General features: G+C 39.9%; 1 protein-coding gene across 5 annotated transcripts in view; it reads left to right on the top strand.

Annotated features, from left to right (window-relative positions):
- cnnm2b (cyclin and CBS domain divalent metal cation transport mediator 2b) overlaps nucleotides 1–22651 on the top strand; it is a 52450-nt gene extending 29799 nt beyond the window's left edge. The window contains exons 2-8 of one of the 5 annotated variants that reach the window (XM_082537827.1): nucleotides 2101–2244; nucleotides 8591–8728; nucleotides 11297–11466; nucleotides 13702–13795; nucleotides 15555–15617; nucleotides 18350–18528; nucleotides 19916–22651. In XM_082537827.1, the coding sequence (XP_082393953.1) occupies nucleotides 2101–2244; nucleotides 8591–8728; nucleotides 11297–11466; nucleotides 13702–13795; nucleotides 15555–15617; nucleotides 18350–18528; nucleotides 19916–20197 (1070 nt within the window). In that variant the 3' untranslated portion in view covers nucleotides 20198–22651. Of the gene's footprint in view, nucleotides 1–2100; nucleotides 2245–8590; nucleotides 8729–11296; nucleotides 11492–13701; nucleotides 13796–15554; nucleotides 15618–18349; nucleotides 18529–19915 lie in introns of those variants that run through there. The other 4 variants (XM_082537829.1, XM_082537828.1, XR_014277460.1 and 1 more) reach the window with 4 other exon arrangements.
- The last annotated feature ends 666 nt before the right edge of the window (nucleotides 22652–23317 follow it).

Below are 23317 nucleotides of genomic sequence, written 5' to 3'. Positions count from 1 at the left end.
TAGGAAATATTTTGACATAAAAAGTTCTCCTACTCACTTTGACAAATGTTAGAGCATGTCCTGTGCATGTCATGTTCATCCTCAGGTTAAGCCAGTTCTTCCCATAAACACGATAAAAGGTTAACAAGGTAACATAAACAGTATATTAAATCGCAATCTGCATCCCCATACAACATAAGTAATGATAATGATTAAGGTTAATAAATAACATTTCACAGTATTCACCCAGTTACTACGTTACTCGTGCAGCTGAAATACATGCGAGTTAAAAAAAATGCATAAGTAAGAAAACTTTTCCCCCGAAGCAAGTCGGAAAAGCCTGAATAGCAGCATTTCTTTCTCCAAATCCAGTATTTGTTTTATAAACATGAATGGTCTATTTGCAGTTACCCATGCCATATGCAGTAATGGCATGGGTAATTGCAAATGTAAAACCTATAAGCAGAAGGTGGTTTCAAACTTTGCTCTGATAACAAGCTGGATGTTTCTTCTCTTGGAAAAACAGAAATCTTTTTGACTTTTCAGATATGTAAAAACAATGTTTTTAATTTTCAGTTTTAAATGCAGAAGCAAACTGTTTTTTTTACTGACAATGGTTAGTTAATTTCATTTTAAACTCTATGGTGTAAAGACAGAACATGTTTTATTACAGTACAAACCTAAACTTCATAACTTGTGTTCATTAACATGAGTGAAGTGGATGTCATTAGCGAGAAAAAAGCGAGCATTGATCAATTTCACTCTGCAGTGCTGTGCTGTGCTAGCCACTCCATTTCTCTTTCCCTCCCTGGGCAGTTTAGAGTAAGTGCATGCTCAAGGACTACAGAGGTATGATTGCTTTAACCCATGAGGTGCCATTTGTGTTTGTCTCAGTAAAAAAAGCACTATGCTGAAGATATCATTTGTATGTTTTTTGACACTTGGGTGCTAAGATTTTCTAAGGCCTTCTACTTTCAGGCTCTTTGTGTTAGTGGATTTATGTCCTTACATTATTAATACCTCTCTTAAGGGATCTTACGCTGCCAGCATGTTAGGTGTAACCTGAGTATCTTTCTTGAAAGCATCAATTCTCCATCTAGCACTCACAACATTCTCACTTTCAGGTTCTAGCTACTGAACATTGTTGTGCTGTCATAGTGTTGCGAGGAAGCAGTGAGATGCTGTGCAGTATAACTCTGTTGGTCTTTAGCTCAGACATCTTTTCAGTCTGTGCTTGCCTGCATCGAAGCAGTAAAAATGAGCTGAAACAGCAACTGAGACCAGACCCTGTGATGTACCTGTAAAATAAACATACTCCTTTGTGCACACAGACGCTCCTGACACACGTGCATGCACACGTACGCAGAAGCACTCTGACGTCCTCCATGTTTTTATACCCAGGTGTATCTGCATGCAAACGGCCCATTCCGAGACAATCTGATCACACAGCGGAGGTTCGCCCGGTCTGTTCCTTTGCTTGGTGAGAATATCGCCAGGGCGGAATGGAAACTTCATTTTGCAGGGGCTAATATTAGCCTAGGCCTCTGGAAAATTCCTTTTAAATGATCACAAGCTGAGAAAAGTCAAAGAATTTGTTTAGTGTTTTGCCTGACAGTCGTCTCTGCATACACGGCAGTTTGTTTCTTTTTTTTCAGATGTTACAGCACACAGGAGGGTCCTGGGAACACAGATGTGGAAGGAAGGAGGGCAAAAGGGGTTCATACGATGAAATTTAGGATTGTTTGATTGTCTGTCTTGGTCTGAATTACTTTTTCCTGGCACTGATAACAGTTTAACCCTCACATTAGCAAGCACTGTATCCCTGGGTACAACAGTCATGCCTTCAAATCACTTTGCATCACCTGCTCTTTGTGTGATTTTGAATCCCCATAATCCCTGCTACCCTGCTACCTAACTTATAATTCCTCTTTGCTATACAGAAAAACTTAGACTATATAAAACATTTATCCATGATACACCTCAGATTGGTACATTAGACATGTTTACTCCCGCCTGTTTCTTCTCTTTTATAACCAAGCTCACTGTGTGAACCACGTTTAACCGTCTATAACATATGACTCCAACTTTATGACCTGTGTATGTGTGTGTATGATTTGCTAGGAAAATCCCACCTGGCCATAGTTCAGAGGGTGAACAATGAAGGTGAGGGAGACCCTTTCTACGAAGTTCTGGGTATTGTCACCCTGGAGGACGTTATTGAAGAAATCATCAAGTCAGAGATCCTCGACGAGACTGACCTATACAGTAGGTTCCCCTCTTTAAACTCAACATAACAACAGATACAATAAGTTCATGAAAAACAAAACGGATGATAAAATCCCTGAGAATTACCACGCTCCATGTCTCTTAACAGCATTTTTGCATCTTTCAGCCAATCATTTTAATCTCAAATCAAAAGCACTATTTCAAGATGCAACAGCTGCCTGTTGTCATTGCTCTTTGTCACTCTGACTTGGTGTCCACAAACTCTGGAGAAAATGTGCAGTTTACAAGCTAAATGTTCAAGTTTCTAACTATGTATATCTGCTGTTTGGTGCCTTGTGGGTACTGTGGGGTAGAGCCAGTTTGTGCAGTTTTTGGTTCACACTAATGAGTGCAGCGGGACTGAATCAAAGCAGTAAAGCTGGCTGCCAGAAATGCAAAATATTGTGCTAAAAACATCTCTGCAGAGCTGCAGTGATAATGCTCTATGGGTTCATGCCTATAAATGACAACTTTCTCATTATATGCAGATAATGGTAGCTTCAAACCTCTATCTATCTATCTATCTATCTATCTATCTATCTATCTATCTATCTATCTATCTATCTATCTATCTATCTATCTAAAGTGTTGGGGAGTAACGGAATACATGTACAGGCGTTATGTATTTAAAATACAAAATATGAGTAGCTGTATTCTGTTACAGTTACTGTTTAAAAGCGTGGTATTCAGAATACATTGACTTTGTTGAAATAAATGGATTACACGGTGGTCTTTTCCTGTTTCACATGTTAGGCTATGCCATCTATTTTTGGTAATTCCACGCCGGTGGAAACCCAAACAAAACACGCATTAGGGGCTCTAATGCCTGCATCTCAATCTCGTGGCCCATGTCAAACCTAGTTGCGGCCGCATAATGACGTGAAGAAATATTTTTTAAATTATTCACAAAAATGATTTAATATGAAGGCAATAGGCAGAATGTAGCCTGATGGGCAGTGTAGTGCGTGCTGCAGGGAGAATGGACTGCCATACCTGTGTGTGTGTGTGTGAGCGCGAGGAAGGGAGAAAAAGGAGAGTGGAAAGTCCGAGTTGACACCGAGCAGAATCGGGAGATGGAAGCATGTAAATATAATAATAACCACTGCAGCCAAAAAGAGTGCCTGACGAGCCCAGTTGTAAGTAAGCTGTTAAGACTCGACTGTACACTGTGTTCTGTTTTCCTCCGAAACAACCTTTCAACGCCTCTCTCTGTCTCGCTAGCAAAGTTGACCCAGACAAGTTAATGGTGGCTAGTTTTCGGCTACGAGCCCGCCAGAAGTCTCTTTACGACGGCTCGGAGCCGCAAACCTGTTTTATATACGCGCGAATAGTTTTCTATACGAGATCGCTGTAAAAAGTGCAGCCTTACCTAATGTCACCCTACAGTTTCTCATTTTATATTAAGATTTAAAAATCTAGTTGGTATTGGTATGGCGAGTAACCTTCAGTAATAGTAATAAATCACACAGCAATAGTACATTCATGTAGTTATAAAAAGCATGATAATATACAGTGGCTTGCAAAAGTATTCAGCCCCCTTGAACTTTCCCACATTTTGTCACATTACAGCCACAAACATGAATCAATGTTATTGGAATTCCACGTGAAAGACCAACACAAAGTGGTGTACACGTGAGAAGTGGAACGAAAATCATACATGATTCCAAACATTTTTTACAAATAAATAACTGAAAAGTGGGGTGTGCGTAATTATTCAGCCCCCTTTGGTCTGAGTGCAGTCAGTTGCCCATAGACATTGCCTGATGAGTGCTAATGACTAAATAAAGTGCACCTGTGTGTAATAGTGATGTGCGGATCGATCCTGAAATATCGATTCCTCCGATACCAATCATTTATGTTCTAGAATCGATTCTCACATTAAAATATCGATATTTTAGTAATTTAGGGTTAATTTGTAGTTTATCATTAACAGCAACACAGTGGAAAGAAACTATAACATTCGGATTGTCTACATTCAAAGGAACTACTTTCTCTTCCGCCTTTCATAGTCATGTGCGAAATACGGCTGTATAAATGTCTCGCAGCCCCTTGGCGTGCGCACTCGCAACAATGGCTGAGCGTAATTGAAGTCATGTGCGGACGTATTTTACCTCCACACACAGCTGAGACGTGGTTTGCAATACATGTGGCAAAAAAAGTGCTCCAAGAGTGAGGTGTTGTGGCCATACTAGGGAGACATTCAAAAGGGCTGTTGGGGGGGGAATACATTTTACAGGGTTTATTTATCGGATAAAATACGTTAAATGTCACCGTTATTATTGGCCGGCCCGGAAACAGCGGGAGTGTCCAAATTCAGAGGAGGACCCGGCCTTCGCGGTCTAAAGAAAGCCGGGTAGTACGTCACGAGCTCCCTCGGTGGAGTGAAACTCAGCCGTCTGCTCCTTGCTATCTAAAATATAACCGGGAACTGACGTAAACTCTCGACCGTCTCACACTTATGTTTAACCATTTTCTGTTTGACGTTTATTCAGCTGTGTGAAAACCACGGAGGAACCCTTCCGAAGGATTAATAAAGTCAAATTTAATTTAATCAAATCTAATAACTTTAATCTCAGCCAAACCGATTTACTCACGAACAAACGAAACACTGAAAAAGCCAAACAATAACATTTTTAAGTTATCAAAGTGACTTATATATCATGTTTAACCCGAATAGGGAAAGAGGGGGGTGGGTTGAAGACGATCAGTCGGCTCAGATATTTGAAGTTCACACAGCTACATTCTCACCTGAAAATATGTTAAAAGCTTTTTTGCGACCCAAAAAGAGAAATAAGAGTAATATTAAAACTAAGTTGCTGCTGCCAGTGTTGGAAACTGGAATTGGCTGGGCCCGCTATGAATTCTGCAATATGATTTTTCAATTTTGTTGTCCTAGAAAATCGGTCGAAATTTGGGAGAATGGTGGCTCCGGGAGATTTTCGGGAGGGCACTGAAATTCGGTATTCTCTCGGAAAAATCGGGAGGGCTGGCATGTATGGTTGTGGCAACATCACTAACCTTGTCAAACACCTCAGAGTAAATCATATCACAGAATATGACGAGCGTATGTTGAGGTGAACTGAAGAGGAGGAGAGAGTCAGGTGCTGCTAGGGCGAGACAGACGTCTCTCACAGAGTCCTTTAGTGCTGCAGGCAGGCAAGGTGTTCAAATAGCACAACTTCATTTTTTTTTATTTCTATATGAAGAACCCTACATTATTAAGTGATAAGAACAAATAATCTGATGTCCTGTAATCATTATGACGCTATAATTTGAGATACAATAAATAAAATAAGTTTTTGTACAAAGTATCGGTATCGGATCAGTATCGCCGATACCACCCTGAATATTACTTGGTATCGGATCGGAAAGAAAATCAGTGGTATCGCACATCACTAGTGTGTAATCTAACGTCAGCACAAAAACAGCTGCTCTGTGACGGCCTCAGAGGTTGTCTAGGAGAATCTTGGGAGCAACAACACCATGAAGTCCAAAGAACACAGCAGACAGGTCAGGAATAAAGTTATTGAGAAATTTAAAGCAGGCTTAGGCTACAAAAACATTTCCCAAGCCTTGAACATCCCACGGAGCACTGTTCAAGTGATCATTCAGAAATGGAAGGAGTATGGCACAACTGTAAACCTACCAAGACAAGGCCGTCCACCTAAACTCACATGGCGAACAAGGAGAGCGCTGATCAGAAATGCAGCCAAGAGGCCCATGGTGACTCTGAACGAGCTGCAGAGATCTACAGCTCAGGTGGGGGAATCTGTCCATAGGACAACTATTAGTCGTGCACTGCACAAAGTTGGCCTTTATGGAAGAGTGGCAAGAAGAAAGCTATTGTTAACAGAAAACCATAAAAAGTCCCGTTTGCAGTTTGCTACAAGCCATGTGGGGGACACAGCAAACATGTGAAGAAGGTGCTCTGGTCAGATGAGACCAAAATGGAACTTTTTGGCCAAAATGCAAAACGCTATGTGTGGCCAAAAACTAACACTGCACATCACTCTGATCACACCATCCCCACTGTCAAATATGGTGGTGGCAGCATCATGCTCTGGGGGTGCTTCTCTTCAGCAGGGACAGGGAAGCTGGTCAGAGTTGATGGGAAGATGGATGGAGCCAAATACAGGGCAATCTCGGAAGAAAACCTCTTGGAGTCTGCAAAAGACTTGAGACTGGGGCGGAGGTTCACCTTCCAGCAGGACAACGACCCTAAACATAAAGCCAGGGCAACAATGGAATGGCTTAAAACAAACATATCCATGTGTTAGAATGGCCCAGTCAAAGTCCAGATCTAAATACAATCGAGAATCTGTGGCAAGAAGAAGGGGCAAAGATTTCAGTCTCTAGATGTGCAAAGCTGGTAGAGACAAACCCTAAAAGACTGGCAGCTGTAATTGCAGCAAAAGGTGGTTCTACAAAGTATTGACTCAGGGGGCTGAATAATTACACACACCCCACTTTTCAGTTATTTATTTGTAAAAAATGTTTGGAATCATGTATGATTTTCGTTCCACTTCTCACATGTACACCACTTTGTGTTGGTCTTTCACGTGGAATTCCACTAAAATTGATTCATGTTTGTGGCTGTAATGTGACAAAATGTGGAAAAGTTCAAGGGGGCTGAATACTTTTGTAAGCCACTGTATTAAGTAATCCAAAGTATTCAGAATACGTTACTGTCATTGTGTAATGTAACGGAATACGTTACAAAATACATTTTAAAAGTAACCTTCCCAACACCATCTATCTATCTGATCTCCTGCTGAATTTGTAAGTTTATTTAATTTAAAAAGAAATGAAAAGTCTAATTTCTATTGCAGTTTAAATATTATTGGAGTGAAATAAGATTACCAGGCAAACTATGACTCTGTTTCTTGTAGTTAGTCACCAGGTTTACACACATCTCATGAAGGATTTTTGGGCCACACCGCTTTATAGAAACTCTAAATCCTATTGGCTGCCCTTTGGCAATTTGAAGCTTCAGCTCCCTTTCACGGATTTTCTATAGACTGAGGTCTAGAAGCTGGCAAGTCCATTCCATGACTTTAATGTGCTTCTTGAACCACTCCTTTGTTGTCCTGGTGGTATGTTGTGGGTTGTCATGCTATCAATGACCTCAGTGTTCTGGCTAAGGGAAAGTGGTTCTCCTCCAATATTTTATGATACATGGCCCATTCCATTGGCCCCTCAATTAGTCCAAGTCATCCTGTACCCTTAGAAAAACAGCTCCAAAGCATAATCTTTCCATGTCCTTGCTTGACTTGGGGGATGGTGTTCTTTGGTTCATTCTCAGCATTACTCTTCCTCCAAATATGGTGGGTTGAGTTGATACCAAAGAGCTTGAACTTTGTTTCATTTGACCACACCAATTTCTTCCAAACCTTCTCCGAATCATTCAGATATTCCCTGTAAAACTAAAGACAGATGTCTACATGTGCCATCTTGAGGATTTGGGTGGGTGGGAGGTGCTGTTCTTGGTGACTGTCCTTGGTGACTTCCCAACTGCCCTTTTAGGTTGATCCACCACCTTTCTCATTTCTCATTCTTCCATTTCTGAATAATTACAGCAGTAGTTGTCATTTTCTCACCAAGCTACTTGCTGGTCTTGCAGCCCGTTCCAGCTTTGTGCAGGTCTGTGGTCTTGTCCCCGATGTCCTTTGACAATTCTTTGGTTTTGCTCATATTGGTGGAGAGGTTGGAATGGAAAATGATTCTGTGGACAGGTTTGATGTATATGCATAACAAGTTGCCCACATGGCAACTCATGATCTGTGTGGCTATATGGCACACAGATCAAATACTTAATCAATGCCATGCAAATCAATTTCTAAATCGATTTATAATTTTTTTGAAATGTGCTTTGTTCTGGATTTTTGGTTGATATTCTGTTTTTCTCTATTAAAATGAGACTGCAATAAAAAGTAGAGATTGTTCATTTCTTTGAAAGTGAGCAAGCCTACAAATTCATCAGGGTATCAAATAATTATAGGAGTCAAAATACATTCATAATCATGGACAGCCATAATTAATATTTTACCTTCGACTTTGTAAAAAATGATGGTATCTGTGTACATGGAGTACGTGCCAGTACTTCTGTAATGCCGGGAATGTGGTAACAATGTAGCCCTCCTATAGCTCTGCTGTAGTTCTCAGAAAGTCAGCACTGCTACTTTTATGCAAAACAGTAATCAGTGCAGGGTAACTCAAGTTTAGTCACCTTTTGACCCGAAATGACTAGCTCAGCGTCAGAGGAGTGTCGTGGACTGATCTTTTCCTGTTTCAGCCAACCTGTTGCAGGTTGACTCTTACACCTGACTTTTCATTTTTCCCTCCTCAGCTGACAACAAGACAAAGAAGAAAATCACACATCGGGAAAGAAAGCAGGATTTCTCGGCCTTCAAGCCTACCGACAATGAAATGAAGGTTAAAATATCACCTCAGCTTCTGCTGGCTACCCTGCGTTTCCTAGCAACAGGCAAGTGGGCTGCGTTGCTGCTTGACTTCCCCCAGTGTGCCCTCAGCCCCTCACTGTGGGGAAAGTGTGTGTGTGAGTGTGTTTGTGTGCCCATACGGGCTTTGAGTTTTGGGCAAGTGGGTGTAGAGAGGAGGAGGTGTGAGTATTTGTGTAGCATGAGTAGCCGTTGTGTGCGTCTATGTGTGAGGGAATGAATTGCGTGGGGACTCACAACAAGTGTGCTGGTATGTATGTGTAAAGAGGTGGAAGGCCTCTCTATAAGCCCAACACAGGATGTCTGCAGAATGGACACGGGTCCAAAAAAATGCAGGCGTTTATTTGCTTGCGTGTCATGCACAGAAGGTTACATGTTGAGATCTTTGCTCACAGCTTTAAAAACACCACCCTGTTTGCTTACACTCGTTCCTCAGTGACATCACGTCCAGGATTTTTGGCCTATAATCGCAGTTCTCACACAAGTCGACATACTTGGTTACTTACTAGCGTAAAATGTGAAATATTTCACCCGCTTTCCCTCGGGAAATGGATTTCAGAGCAGGCAGCAAGTACTACTACACCAGCAGCAGCGGTTCACTATGCCTCATTGCAGTTGGATTTGCTTTAGAACTTTGACCTGGCAGCTAAGCGTTGATTAAGTTCCTCTAAAGGCTATTAGGGAGTTTAGTTCCTGGTGGTGGAGCCAGCAGCCAGCTGACACATATCACCGCTGATGAGTTGAAGGAGCTGATTGGCCCAATAGGTGGTTGAAGAGGACCAGACACAATGAGGGGGAAGGGGGTGTCTCTATTAACATTTATTGAAATTTTTGGCCCCTTATGTATGGCTCTCACCTCACAAAAATGCAGTAACGGTTTATACAGTTTCTGCAGCAGCACAATGTTGCTAATATTTTGTATTTTTGTTATCATGTAAAAACCAAACCATCAAAATGTTAACTTTTTTGTTAGGGTGTGGTTCTTACAGTAATTTAATGAATTGATTTGAGGGGGAAATGCTTACTTCAGCAATATTCTGTCTTCCTATTAACTTTAATGAAATTTGGCATGGTCATTCATCTGGAGCTTGGTAACCGACAGATAAGCGGCACTGATCGCATGCCCGTGATTCATCTTTCGCCTTAGCGAGTAATTTGTCAGCCACTGCTATTTGTACTATTTGTTTTACTGCAGCAGATGATTTTTCCAGCTATAGCTCTTATTTATACTTTATTTAATTATCATATGATCACTTTGCCACTTTCGCAAGAACCAATCTTTCATCCAGTGTTTAAGAACATGTTTCACCTAGTTAATGTTTTTTAAACTTTTGTGTAAACCAGAGATAAGATAAGCTACAATTATCCAATATCTGTTTAACATGCGAGACCCATGGTGACAAATATTTCCCATTTTATCCTGGCTGAGCAGATAGTTGTATGCTAGTTCACTGAGTTTAGTTTCCCTTTATGACTATGATACAGAGTGGGTCCGATCTTCCCTGCTATCCATGGACAATATATGCTTTAATTTTGACTTTAAGAACATATGGAATGTAAGCTCCAGAATTTAAGTGATTATCCCTAATAGATTACACAAGTGATCTATTTCTATATCCCCTGTTTTGATGTTGGAAAAATAAGTTTATTGTCTACATATATCATTACCCTAAACTAAATATATTTATTGCCATGCCATCAAAATTAATAATCTGTGAGCCATTTTCTATTAAATAATCCACTAGGTCAGTGATAAATAATGCAAACAACAATTATACAATTGATTCATTTAAAATCCTACAAAGACTTGAAAATACACATGATTTTATTTTTTTAATCTTAAAATTTCCTCTAATATGAGATTTTAATCTCTGAAATTCCTTACTGCGACAAGTAAAGGAACAAAGCCTTGTAAAGGAATCTTTCCAGAAATATCCCAGAACCTACATAACTTTGCATTTGATATATTTACGTTAGGTTTATGTGGTTAACTCAAAAACTATACCTCTGTCATTATTAAAATCCAGTTTTACAGTTTCATCTTTCACTTTTCCTCTTTTTTAAACCGAGAATTTCTACTAAGTCGGTTTCTGCCGCTTTTGCTGATGTCATTTTCAATATAATCTTTGTCTAAAATCAGTTTAAAACAATATGTTAGAAATAAAATATTAAGAATACAAATATAAGTTTGCCGGGTCTTTGGTTTAAAAAAAATAGGCCAGCTTATATACATGCCTTTCTTTGGATAAATGTAAGTAAAACTGCCACATTTAAACACATCAAACCTTTGTCTGCACAGGTAACAGCACCATGTGGCCCCCTTGGAAAACTAATTGCCCATCCCCAAACTAGTATGTGCTCAGTGGCAAACAAAATTTTCAAACCATCAGGTGACATCACGGTGGCGTTTTTCTTGTAAATAGTCCATGAACAGTAATACTTTTTTAGGACTAATTTCTTTTATGTTTTGGGATTTTCATGGCAATAAGGGAGATATAAGAATAATTTTATTACATTGATATAATTATTTAACTTTTCATAAGAAATGAAATGTTTTGTCTTACCACAGTCTTTTTCTCTCCTTGTCTCTTCAGAGGTTGAGCCATTTGCACCGATGCAGATGTCAGAAAAGATTCTGCTGCGCTTGTTGAAGCATCCAAATGTGATCCAGGAGCTAAAATACGATGATAAGAACAAGCGGGCACCAGAGCACTACCTCTTCCACAGGAACAAACCTGTGGATTATTTCATCCTCATCCTGCAGGTGTGTGGACACAACGAGTTTCAAGGTGGAAGGATACATCAGTAGTCTTTGATTTTTTATTTTTATTTTTTAAAACAACAACAAAAAACCCCACTACATAACCAGTTTGGGAAAATGTAAATATTGATATGTATTTTAGGTTTAACATTAAAAAAAATAACGCAAGTATTCTAACTCTGCTCATGCAGGATAAGTTCGTTTTACCTGCATCATTTAGTTCCATTATTTCCTTCTGCCGTCACTACAGATGAATAAACAGTATATACTATGTGATCAGTTTAAAAATGCTGCTTGTAGCACTGCAAGCATTCGTTTTCCTCTGGCCTACAGTTTTTCACGGTGTAGTCATCGATCTAACAGAGTTGTACTGCCCGAGTTTGTTCCCACAGAAGCCATGCATCCCTAAGGTATGCGCGGTATGACTGTACTGTAGGGCAGTTTAAACTAAAACAAGCAATAATACTATAGATAAGAAGCTAATTAGTTATAATAATGTCTGACCTAAGAGATACAGCATTTTAAAAGACCAGTGCCACATACCATAGCATTTATAGCATGAGCAAATTTATTGTGCCAGTCCCTAGATGGGTCTTTAAAGTAGTACCATAAAATGAAAGATAAACCAGATGATCCATGACTAATCCAAAAATTGTTTCAGTTTGAGTTTAAAGTTGTTATCCTGTTTGAGTTCTTTGTGGTAAGCGTGAGAATGTGTGACATCAGTATGTCCCAGATGAGTCTAACCCTGATGAAATTCAGTGAAATCAAACCATGAAATATTTACCTTCTTGAGAAAATTTCAGTCGTGTGGTTTCTTAGCCAGACATTAATTGCACAGTCATACAGTATGACCAATACGAGTCCTGCTTATAACCAATAAAATACTTAATTATTTACTTATTTAGTTAATTACTTCTCAAATGTATTCAGTATATGGTTCATTAATCTTGGAGAATAATTTATTTGACAAATAACTTCCAACATTTAAAAAAATTAGACACAGTTGTCCTGATAAATTGTTTTGTTTATCTACAAGAAATAGAAACAAGAGCGTTCAGTATCATCTATGCGCCTAAATAATGCAATAAGCAATAAAGAAATAAAGGTTTGGGGTAAACACACTTTACAGGTGTTTTGGATAACGTGTCACAGTCAGGCTGAATTTGTCAAGTTCATCAGTACCCATGTTCATCTGGACAAGGAGTTAGAGAACTCTTCTTGTTCTTCTTGTGCCTGCTTTACTATTACTGTGGAACCAATCGCACATAGTTTTGGACAATGCATACGTCATCTAAGCATCTTATGTGCATAAACACATCAAAGCTGAAAACAAGCAGGCCAAAAACGGAACCCTGTGGGATTCCTGCATTATCCTCAAAATGAAGTTTTCTGATTGTTACACAGTGTTCACATTTAAATGTTATAATTTGAACTATCATAGAGTGTGACAGGAAATGTCTTAGAAAGTCAAAGTTAAGCATCATTCAGAAAAAAAACTTTAAATAGGAACCAAACTGAACTTAAAACCTTTTAAAATCCAAGCTATGACACCAGCCTTAATGAAAATCTTTCACCCTGCAAATCTTGGAAACACATTTGCGTAATAATTATATATGATAATATATAATAGTTAGTGTATTCAATAGTGTATAGATCACAGACTTCTGCACTTCATGTAGCTTTAGTCTCAGGTCTGAAAGCAGCCCTGAATTTCTGCACTGTTTCTGATATGCCGCTGGAGCCAGCACTATTGTCTTATTCAGGGAGGGTATTGGGACTTCTCTGTACGCCTTAAAGGGAAGTCCCAAATAACTGTTCCTAAAGTGAGTTCAAAGTCTTTATTGCAAAGGTTTGCAGACTTTGTATATTTCCCCTATCAGGTCACTAAGTCGACATGTATATTAGCCTTGGATTAAATAAGGTTCTGCTTGAGCAAGTGTGGGGTCATTGCCCTTGAGACCCAGCTTAGAAGCAGATTGGGAGCTATTAAACAGAGTGAGGATTTTCTACAAGTAGTAAAAAGGAAAGGAAACAAGGGAAGCAGGGTGGATTTATTATAATCTCACAGACAGGATAAATAAAGTAAAAAATAAAGCATAAAGTTAAAGGAAATATCGTAAAACCAGCACAAATAAGTAATCTTTTGTTTAACTAAGCTGATAAGTTGATATATAATGTGTTGAGCACTTACATACTTTTAAGATAATTCATGATTCTTTTCCTTGGCTGTCACAGGGGAAGGTGGAGGTGGAAGCAGGAAAAGAGGGGATGAAGTTTGAAGCGGGACCATTCTCCTTCTATGGGATAATGGCTCTGACAGCCTCACCAGGTAAGATTTCTTGATCTAGGTCTTAAATTTTTATACCCATGAAAGTGAATCCTAACTTCTAGGGAATCTCACTCGTCAGCCTCCTTTGAGAGGGTCTGGACAGAAGAATCCGCCTGTTAGTTTTACCTCACAATCAGGAGCAAAACTGCAGTTTTCGTTTCACTCATTGTGGAATACTTGGAGGTGGGTGGGACTTTGCCAAACCGGTCTACATGTGTTCTGTGAACTAGTGGAAGTTTGGTTTGCATCAATGGCGCTGATGTCAAGCTCACTTTAGGTGGGTGTTTGACTAAAGTGTTGTTTGTCACTGATTCTGGTTCACAGGTATGGGCAGAGTAAAGCAGGAGATGAGGATCTTGTACTGATCTGCTGCGGGGAAGAGAGAGCTGAGCTTAAAATTGAAGATGTTGAGTCACCAGTTGATTTAGGTTCCTAGCCTGACTGAAACAGTGAGGTTACAGCTACAAATGGCAGAAATGAGCTTCCTGCAAAGGTTGTCTGATTTGGGAGGGGCTTAGAGTAGATGTGAGGTGATTCAGGCTCTGACAGGATGCCTCCTTGGTACCTCCTAGGTTAGGTGTTTTGAGCATATCCTACCAGGAGGCCCGTCCAAGATAGACTCAGGACACACTTGAGAGGTTATATCTCTCAGACTTGGAAATATCTTGGGATGGGGAGGTCTGGGCATCTGTGCCTAGACTGCTGCAAATAAAGGGATTGCTTTCTACTCTAGCTGAGCACTTGAAGTGCTTTTTGCTATTAGTCTCAATAACACACTTTGTTTTTAGACCTAAGCACTTTATCTAACATTGAAAGTGCACACACACTCCAATAGTTGCATTGTTCAGTATCCAAAGACTTCCGCATGTAGCTAGGGATCGAACCACTGAACTTCTGACTGGTAGATGACCTGCTCGAGCGAGCCATCCACCCCATAGCCAGAAAACTGGCAGAAGATGGATGGATGGAAAGAAAACCCTGTGACAGAAAAATGATATTATTAGTAAGTAAAATGTTAAAATGCAGCTGGACGAGTAGCTCTTCTCTCTGGGTTTGTGATATAGACCATTTACAGTGTGATCCACTGTAGCTTGTTTCCAGTAAAATATGTTATAGACTGCTCATATGAAGAATTAGAGGTTTTACTACTTCTTTATGCTTTATAGGTACTGGAGGTCTTATAAGACTTGCAGCGCACTATGATTTACTCATAAAATTGTCATTTTTCACCTTGTTCTCATGCAACATAATTTTAAAAATTACGTATGGATAAAGTACTCATCATGTTACATGAGAAAAATGTGAAAAATGCCACTTTTGTGAGTAAAAAATAATATAATAATAACTCATAAGTCCTAATATGATAACATAATAAATCAAGAGAGGTCATGAAAATGCATCATCTAGTGATCCACTCATTCTTCTCTGTTCATTCATAAACTACAGCACTGTCCTCGGCTATTAGACTGATTCATTTGGGTGGTGTGATTTGAGAGACACCTACTGGTGAAACAGTAGAATAACTCTCCTGTGGTGGATGTGTGCACTCTAAGAAATTAAATCAAATGCTTCATGGTTTGTGCCAGTTTTCATCTTAAGCTGATCAGTAGAGGAACAACAAGTTAACACTTCTTTTCTTTAATCAGATGTTATCATATATAATTGATTAAATTACCCATTTTCTCGACTTTAACAATCTCGTCTTTCTGTCTTCTCGCTTCTTTTGTCTCTCTCTTGTTTCATCCCTCTCTCCCCCAAGTGCCTCTGTCACTGTCTCGTACATTTGCAGTCAGTAGGGCTGAGTCATTAGCAGGATCTCCAGGTACAGTGGATTTTCAGTATCACCTCTCACTCTATAACCTTTAGTGAATAGTGATGAAATTTCATTATTTGAAAGAGAATGTTTTGTTGATATTAAATAGACGCATGAAGTTGTAGAGTCACAGTTTCACCTACCTGCATGCTTTACCTAAATATACCTGAGTGTGTTTAGCCTTTTGGTTTTCATAGTCTGCTTGAGAACTGACTTGTTTTGTGTGACTTTCAAAGAAAGTGTTCACTGTCTGTTTGTCCCTGAATGCAACATACACTGTAAACTTGTTTGTGTGACACTAAAAGAGAAAGAGGCAGAGTGGAAAACGGATCCAGACTGAGGCTTAACATCCTCGTCTCCTGAGCCATTAGTCAAGTCGCTGAATGGTGTTGGAGACTAGAGGCCCCAGAGTGGAACCCGGCTCCGCCCCGCTCGCCCCTAACCTTTAACCCCCTGACTACATAAACAAGACCTACAGCTACAGCCCCCTGCTGGACACCACTGAGCACACATACAAAGACATGCACATATGCATATGTTCACATTTACAGGCCCATGAACAAAACCCACAATACTACACACATAGAAGGGCTGCTTTGAAAGTGAATTAAAAGTGAACGCACCCATAGGAAATGCTGCGGAATAAATACACTTTCATTGTGTCTGTAGTAGAGGCCTACAGTGCTCACGTTGGTGCAGTGGCATTTGAGTGTGTGTGTGTTTATAAATCTAGTATGTGTGTTTTCTTGACACAGCACACTGACGTTTTTTTGTGTCGACCTGGCCCCTAAAAAGTAGAGTACTAATCCACAAGAGTCCACATGCCAGGTCTTTGGCCTACTGTGCTCCCTCTACACACCCCCACACACACACTGTTTTTGCCTCTCACTTCCTCACTCATACACATTCATACACACATATTCCAACATGGGATTACATACATTCCAGTCAGCGTAGTAGCATTAGTGTTGGCCAAGCTGTTTCCACTTTGTTGTGTGTGATTTTCACAAGGCTTCTTTAAGAAGTGGAAAACATAATCTGGCTTTAATTAAAAATAACCAAGAAAAGAAAAGAACAAGTCTTCTATGTGGTAGCACATAGAAGAACGCAGCATCACTGGAGACTGCTATATGAAACTAGAAGACTTACACATAAATTAGATTTCCATACATCACAGCTTTGTACCTAAGACTCAACCTGGAAAAAAGTCACAGATACAAAGGATCTTAAGTAGTGCTGTACAACTTGGCTAGTTTCAGAGGAAATTTTAAGCATCTTAATGTCCTCAAAACAATTGAGACAAAATTTCTAATTATGTAAAGTTTCTAACTTAAATTTTTTATGTTGTCATTATTACACAGGCCCAAAGAGATCATCTAACAGACAATGAAAAATCAATATTTAGTGTCATATGAACTTTAAGGAACAGTAATATTAGATCAGACTAGCAGAAATGTAAAATAGAGCCCAACTGATACAGGAGTTTGAAAACTGACTGAAAACCAATTCCGGTGTTCTTTTCTGTCAGACACTCGAAAAATAAACAGATTTTCTTTAAATTTGTTATGTGAATTTATGAGTACTTAAAAAGCTAATATGACAACACAGTTGAAAAGTAATCTTGTTTTATTGTCCGAACAAGTCGTGGATTACTCGTGTATGCTCTGCCCGACTGGGCAGAGCATACACGATTCAGATGAACTGAATCAACCTTTAGGGATTAGGGCCCTTTAAAGTACTTTTGCAGTGCCATGCATTACTTTTGCATTCCAGTATGCTTTAAATTTCTACCAGGGAAGCTGCAAAGGGCCCTCTGATAGACAAACTACACAATGTCCACACTGGAAAAAACATTTAAAGACTTCCTCTCCTGTCTCTACTTTTTTTCATTTTCATTTATTAGCCGTTATAATCATCCGTACTGATATATCAGTAAATAGCTAATAATGTCGATATTTTGGCCCCATGGATAAATCAGTTGGACGAGTGACAACCTTTAATCCCCAAAAACACGCTGTGCCAAAAATTGATCCACCCCAAGGATCAGGTCCCCCAACACAGAGTAATGTAGTGTACGCTGTTATGTGCCGGGAGGATTGGCATGATTTATACATCGGGGAAGCCAAACAACCTCTGGCGAAGCGGATGGCACAACACAGAAGAGCCACCTCGTCACTCGTCAGGCCAGGACTCTGCAGTCTATTTACACCTACAGGCCAGTGGACACTCTTTCAAGGATGAGGATGTACACATCCTGGACAGGGAGGAACGCTGGCCTGAGTGCGGAGTCAAGGAGGCCATTTACGTGAAAAGGGAAAGACCATCTCTGAATCGAGGAGGGGCCTAAGGGTACATCTTTCGCCATCTTACAATGCTGTGATTGCAGCCATTCCCCAACTCTCTGTGAATAGTACTCATGGCCTTTGATAAGTGGTTGTTGATCAATGGTCATGACAATTTGCATAATTAAGATGAAGGAACTGACCTCCCAGCCCATTGTTCCTTCAGTGGGCTGGTTTCACTCATTATGCAAATGTACTGTTTATGCGATTTGGGGAAACCTGCAGTCAGCTGAGACTGAAGAAGTCAGTCGGATGAGTGACGAAACGTTTCTCCCTCTGAAAAAGCTACGTCCAGATGAACTGAATCAACCTTTAGGGATTAGGGCCCTTTAAAGTACTTTTGCAGTGCCATGCATTACTTTTGCATTCCAGTATGCTTTAAATTTCTTTCTCCTACAGAGAATAAATCTCCTCCACGGCCATTTGGACTGAATCACTCCGATTCTCTGAACAGGAGTGACCGTATAGATGCCATCACCCCGACTCTGGGCAACAGCAACAACCAGCTCAACTCCTTCCTGCATATATATGTGCCTGATTATTCTGTCAGAGCACGCTCAGACCTGCAGTATATAAAGGTGAGTAAACACAGGGGATCAGAAATTAGCCTGCAATGAGGATTATATGCACATTGTAGGTGATGTGGTGATGTCACATGCAGCTGCGGATTTCCATTTTCTTTTTCCCACTGAGTTCTCAACATTCAACATGAGCAGTTAGAGAATGAAACCAAAGCTTTGGCAGTGCGCTCGCAGCTTTGAGCCATCCATCTGTGCCAATGCTCTGATAGCATCTTCCCCTCTCAGTCTAAATAAATGAACACTGCTAGCAGCAACTATCACAACCATATCAGCCACAAATAAAACTTGCTTTTTGTCAGTGTCAAATGTACTGCTGTAATTTGGATCTCAGAAATCACATTTGCACAAGTCATTTCAATATTCTCCTCCCCAAATTCTCTGCTCTGAAATAAAAACACCTAGAAATACATTAAATATCTGAGGATGGCTGCTTTATGAAAAATAACTTATAAAGTCTTACCTGTCTAAAAGTGAAAAAAATATATCATGTTGCTGCTGATGACATATATTTGACATACATGACATATTTTTGTCCTTTTATATTAATATTTCTATTTATACCCATATCTATATATTTATCTTAACATTTATCTATCAATATCTCTGTACACTGTCTATGCACGCATACACTCTCAGTCAGGCAGTGAGACACTTCATTTTATACGAGTGCTTGACATTTGTTGTATATTTGCTCAATTTCCCTCTGGGATTAATAAAGTCGCTCTGATTCTGTTTCTTCTAAGTAACGAATAAAGTCACTGCTGTTGTGCCAGATGTGTAAATGTGGCAAATCTCTTGCTTTGGAAATGTTCATTGATGAATTCTGCTGCTTCATGAGGCTGTTTTTGTTTATTCTGCTTATCAGCCGCGAGGCACAAATAGAGCTCTGACGTAACTGATGTACTACTTTCTACGATGTTTTATTACTTCCTTTTAGGGTCCCGGGTACCAAATCAATAGAAAAGATCAAAAAGCAATTACCTAACTGATATAAATTGACAGTAAGATAATTACTTCATGACAATTTAAAACATTTAGATTTGATGAATCATGGATAGCTCCAGAGTGTAGCGGTTTACACATTACACACAAAAGGTTGCTGGTTTGATTCCAGCTATAGAAACAAATGAAGATGAGTCATTTTCTGGCTTGTAGTAATATTCTTGTCCTCTCACTGGACACTAAGCAGATAATGAAAGGCTATCATTGTAAATTAATCATTACATTTTTTACAGAATATTTTAAAAGCAATATTACTTGTAGCCTTTTCCACATCCTTATTTAGTGTCAAATCCTTGTTTACCGAGCTACCAGCTCTGTGCCACGAATAACGGCACAGCAACCTCTTGTTGTGACACTTGACCCGACCTTCACTGTTTTGTAGGTGACGCGACAACAGTACCAGAACGCTGTGATGGCGTCGCGGATGGACAAGACTCCGCAGTCGACAGACAGTGAGTTCACTAAGATCGAACTCACGCTAACAGAGCTCCACGATGGAGTGGAGAACCCAGCTGTGGTCACCGCCACGGCTACCACCACTATCACCACCCCTGTTGTGGCCTTTGCCGTGGCCAACGAAACGTCCCACCTGCTCAACCAGCAGCAGAACTGTGTGGGTCTTAGCAGGAGCAACCACTCCTCCCACAATGAGGGACCCATCTAGCCCCGCCGAGCCCGGTGGAGACCCAGACCCTCCACCCTGTCTTGTGGAAACACACACACACACACAGTGATGTAGATGAAGATGAGGGAACGTGGGGAAGCGGAGGCAGGTGGAGTGAGGGTTCTGCTCCAATCAGTAGCCCCCAGTCAGTCAGGCAGTGAGACCCTTTCATGAAGGGGCTATGGGGAAGATGGGTGCTGTGTCACCCTGAACACCCCCACCTGAACCCTGTCAGAATCCCTGCTGTACTACACCCTCTTCCGGAGGGTGCACTCGGACAGTACCGTGTTACTGAGCTTCGTTTTTTTGGGACAATCGGACACTGTCAAAGCGGTATCTTGAACAGAGTGCATACACGCACGCACACACACATAACACAGCACTTGCTGTACTTGCTCCTCAGGCCAAAGACTTTGGTCCCCCCCCCCCCCTTTCGTACACTGTTTATGCACACATACACTCTCAAACACATTCACAATCATGCACAGAAGGAAATGCAACTCCCCCACCGGTGCATCTTTCAGGGAGGCTCAGTCAACTGTTGATCCCATCAGCAAGGGCTCAAACCCAAACATGCAGAGAGGTTAGTCAAAGACTGCACCAAAAACCGCTTTGGAAGAAACCGTTAAACCACGAACCAAGAATGTTTTCCTGTATTTATTTATTTTATAATATTGTATGTATATATGTTTGCGTGAAGATATGATATATATATTAAGAAAACTGGCATATGAGCATGCATTAGTGTGCTACAGAAGTAGAATATGCTACATATATGGGGATGAACATCCATTCTTGTATAGTGCATTCAGAAAGATTTCACAGTCTTTGAAGTTTTGTTGTTTTGAAGATTTTTAAAGTAGATTTTTTTTTCTGACAGTCTACACATAACAATACACCGTGAAGAAAAATCAAGAACAGGTTACTGAGGTGCTATGTAAATTAATTGCAAATAACACTCAAATATTCCAGGATATCAGTATTCAGATACCTTACCTAGTACTTTCCTTAGAACATTGCAGAGCTTTGGTGTGCACCAACTATCAGGTCTGTCCAGAGGTGCTGTATTGGGATCAGGTCCTGACTTTAGTTGGGCCACTCTACAAATCCACTACTATATGTTACTGAGATTCTGAGCTCTCTGTAAAAGTTTTTCACTCAGGACTGCACTGGATATAATTCTGCATCCATCTTTCCACATATCTTTACTAGCCTCCCAATCTGTGTCACAGAAAAGAGCTTCCCCAGAGCACGTGTTTGACTGCAGGAATAGCATTAACGATTGTTGCCCAATAATTGTGTGTCTTGTGGTCTGAGATCTTGTCAGTTGCCTTTCAGTTTTTCACAAGTCAATCATGTGCCTTTTTTATTAAGGATTGACTTCCATTTGGCTACTCCACCATGAATGTTTGGTTGTTGAAGTGCTACACTGACAGCAATGTGCACCCCAAACGGCGTGAAATTGGTCTCAGAGAGGTGTTTCCTCAAAAACCTTGCAAACGCTTTGGCTGCTAGCAGGTTGAGTTCATAAGTAGTTTGCATGGAAGATGGTAACTTGTTTGCAAGCATTCACAAACTTCTCGCTGAGGAGTACTAAAATTGAAAAGCGCAATGCTAGCTAGATACGGAGCACGTGTACCTTAAGTGTAAAAGTTGCACCATGCTTTGATTGTTGACTGTTGATAAAGGAAGGAAGCACCAGAGATCAATTGTGAGCTTCAAACAGAATAATGACTCATCTAGATGTTTTAGTGTTTGTTAGTCTGGATAAAAAAGACACTCCTAAAACCTTTTAAGGAGTCAAAACATGGAAATCTTGCGAGGGTGTGAAAACTTTCCGAATGCACTGTATATGAGGAGGTGAGGGTATTTTACAGAAACATATGTATATTACAGATCTTGTTATTTTTACTATTATCCTAAATCAGGCTTATGGTACAATATATTTTTCACCTTTTAAAAAAATCACACTATTGCCTTTAAGAGAAATCATATAATTAATTATTTTTAACAAAGTGCAATGAACCGCAGTTTATTTAAGAGATGATTATGAATAAAAAAATTCACTGTACTATAGATTTACAGATTATATTTGTATGTATGTACTGTATGTATATTTGTTTTTGTCTTAGTCTCTCTTTACCCTTTTGTTTCCTTCGTGTTTTTGCATCCGTTGACCTCAGACACGTCTGCCAGTTCATTTGGGAGTTATGACGCCAAGATTTGTCACCACAGTGTAGCTTCCGGGGTGGGGGGAGGGGTTCGCAGGTAGCGGAGTTGTGTGAAAGTCCAGCATCTATGCATGTGGGGGTTATGTGTCTTTCTTCTGTTGTTGTCAATTTTACGCATAATCAGACTTGATAATTGCACAGTATTAATGACCTCATCTAACATGTTGAGCACCATCAACGTCACAAAAAGCAACCTCGACATTAAACGTGTCCATGAATGATACACAGCTATGTTCTCCCACTTTTTATGTTGGTTTTCTTTTCTGCTCATTGCGTGTCTGTTTAGTCTGTTTCTTTATCCAAAATGTAAGAGAGCAAATATAATAGGGAGAAACGCACCTTTATTTCACTGGGCTTCTGTTATGATGAAGAAAAATAGTTTTTTACTTAATTCAGGTCTGAGGCTAAAAGTTAAAATGCAGTTTTTAAAAGAATTTAGACTAAACTAATTAAACTATAGCCATTTCCCAGTTTAGAGAAAACTGGATATTTTGCAGACTACATTAACTTAGATCACTCTCATGTTTTCTTTTGTCATTATTGTGTAAAAATGCTCATAAAAAAAACAAGACAAAGACGAAATCTATTTCTGTGCAAAAGTCTTGAACCACCCCTCATTTCTTTGTATTTTTTGCTTGGAAAATGTGATTTATTGAAATGTGCAAACATACATGGAAATACATGAAGCAAAAATGGAGTTTGTGCAATTCTAACAAGCTTGAAAGTCAATATGTAGTACGAATGTAGAACTGTCTTAGGCAGCTTTCTCATCCTTTCTTTAAGTGATCCTCAAAAGTAGTTCTCCAGGTTTTTGAAGGACATTCAAAGCTCTTCTTAGGATGTTGGCTGCCTTTTGGTCCCACACTGCTTCAGTAATGTTGAGGTCCTG

This window comes from Aulonocara stuartgranti, assembly GCF_965226115.1.
Source record: "Aulonocara stuartgranti genome assembly, chromosome: 6".
In the NCBI taxonomy this organism is placed as follows: domain Eukaryota; kingdom Metazoa; phylum Chordata; class Actinopteri; order Cichliformes; family Cichlidae; genus Aulonocara; species Aulonocara stuartgranti.
Note: the sequence above shows the minus strand (reverse complement) of the source record. Positions and strands in the feature narration are given on the sequence as shown.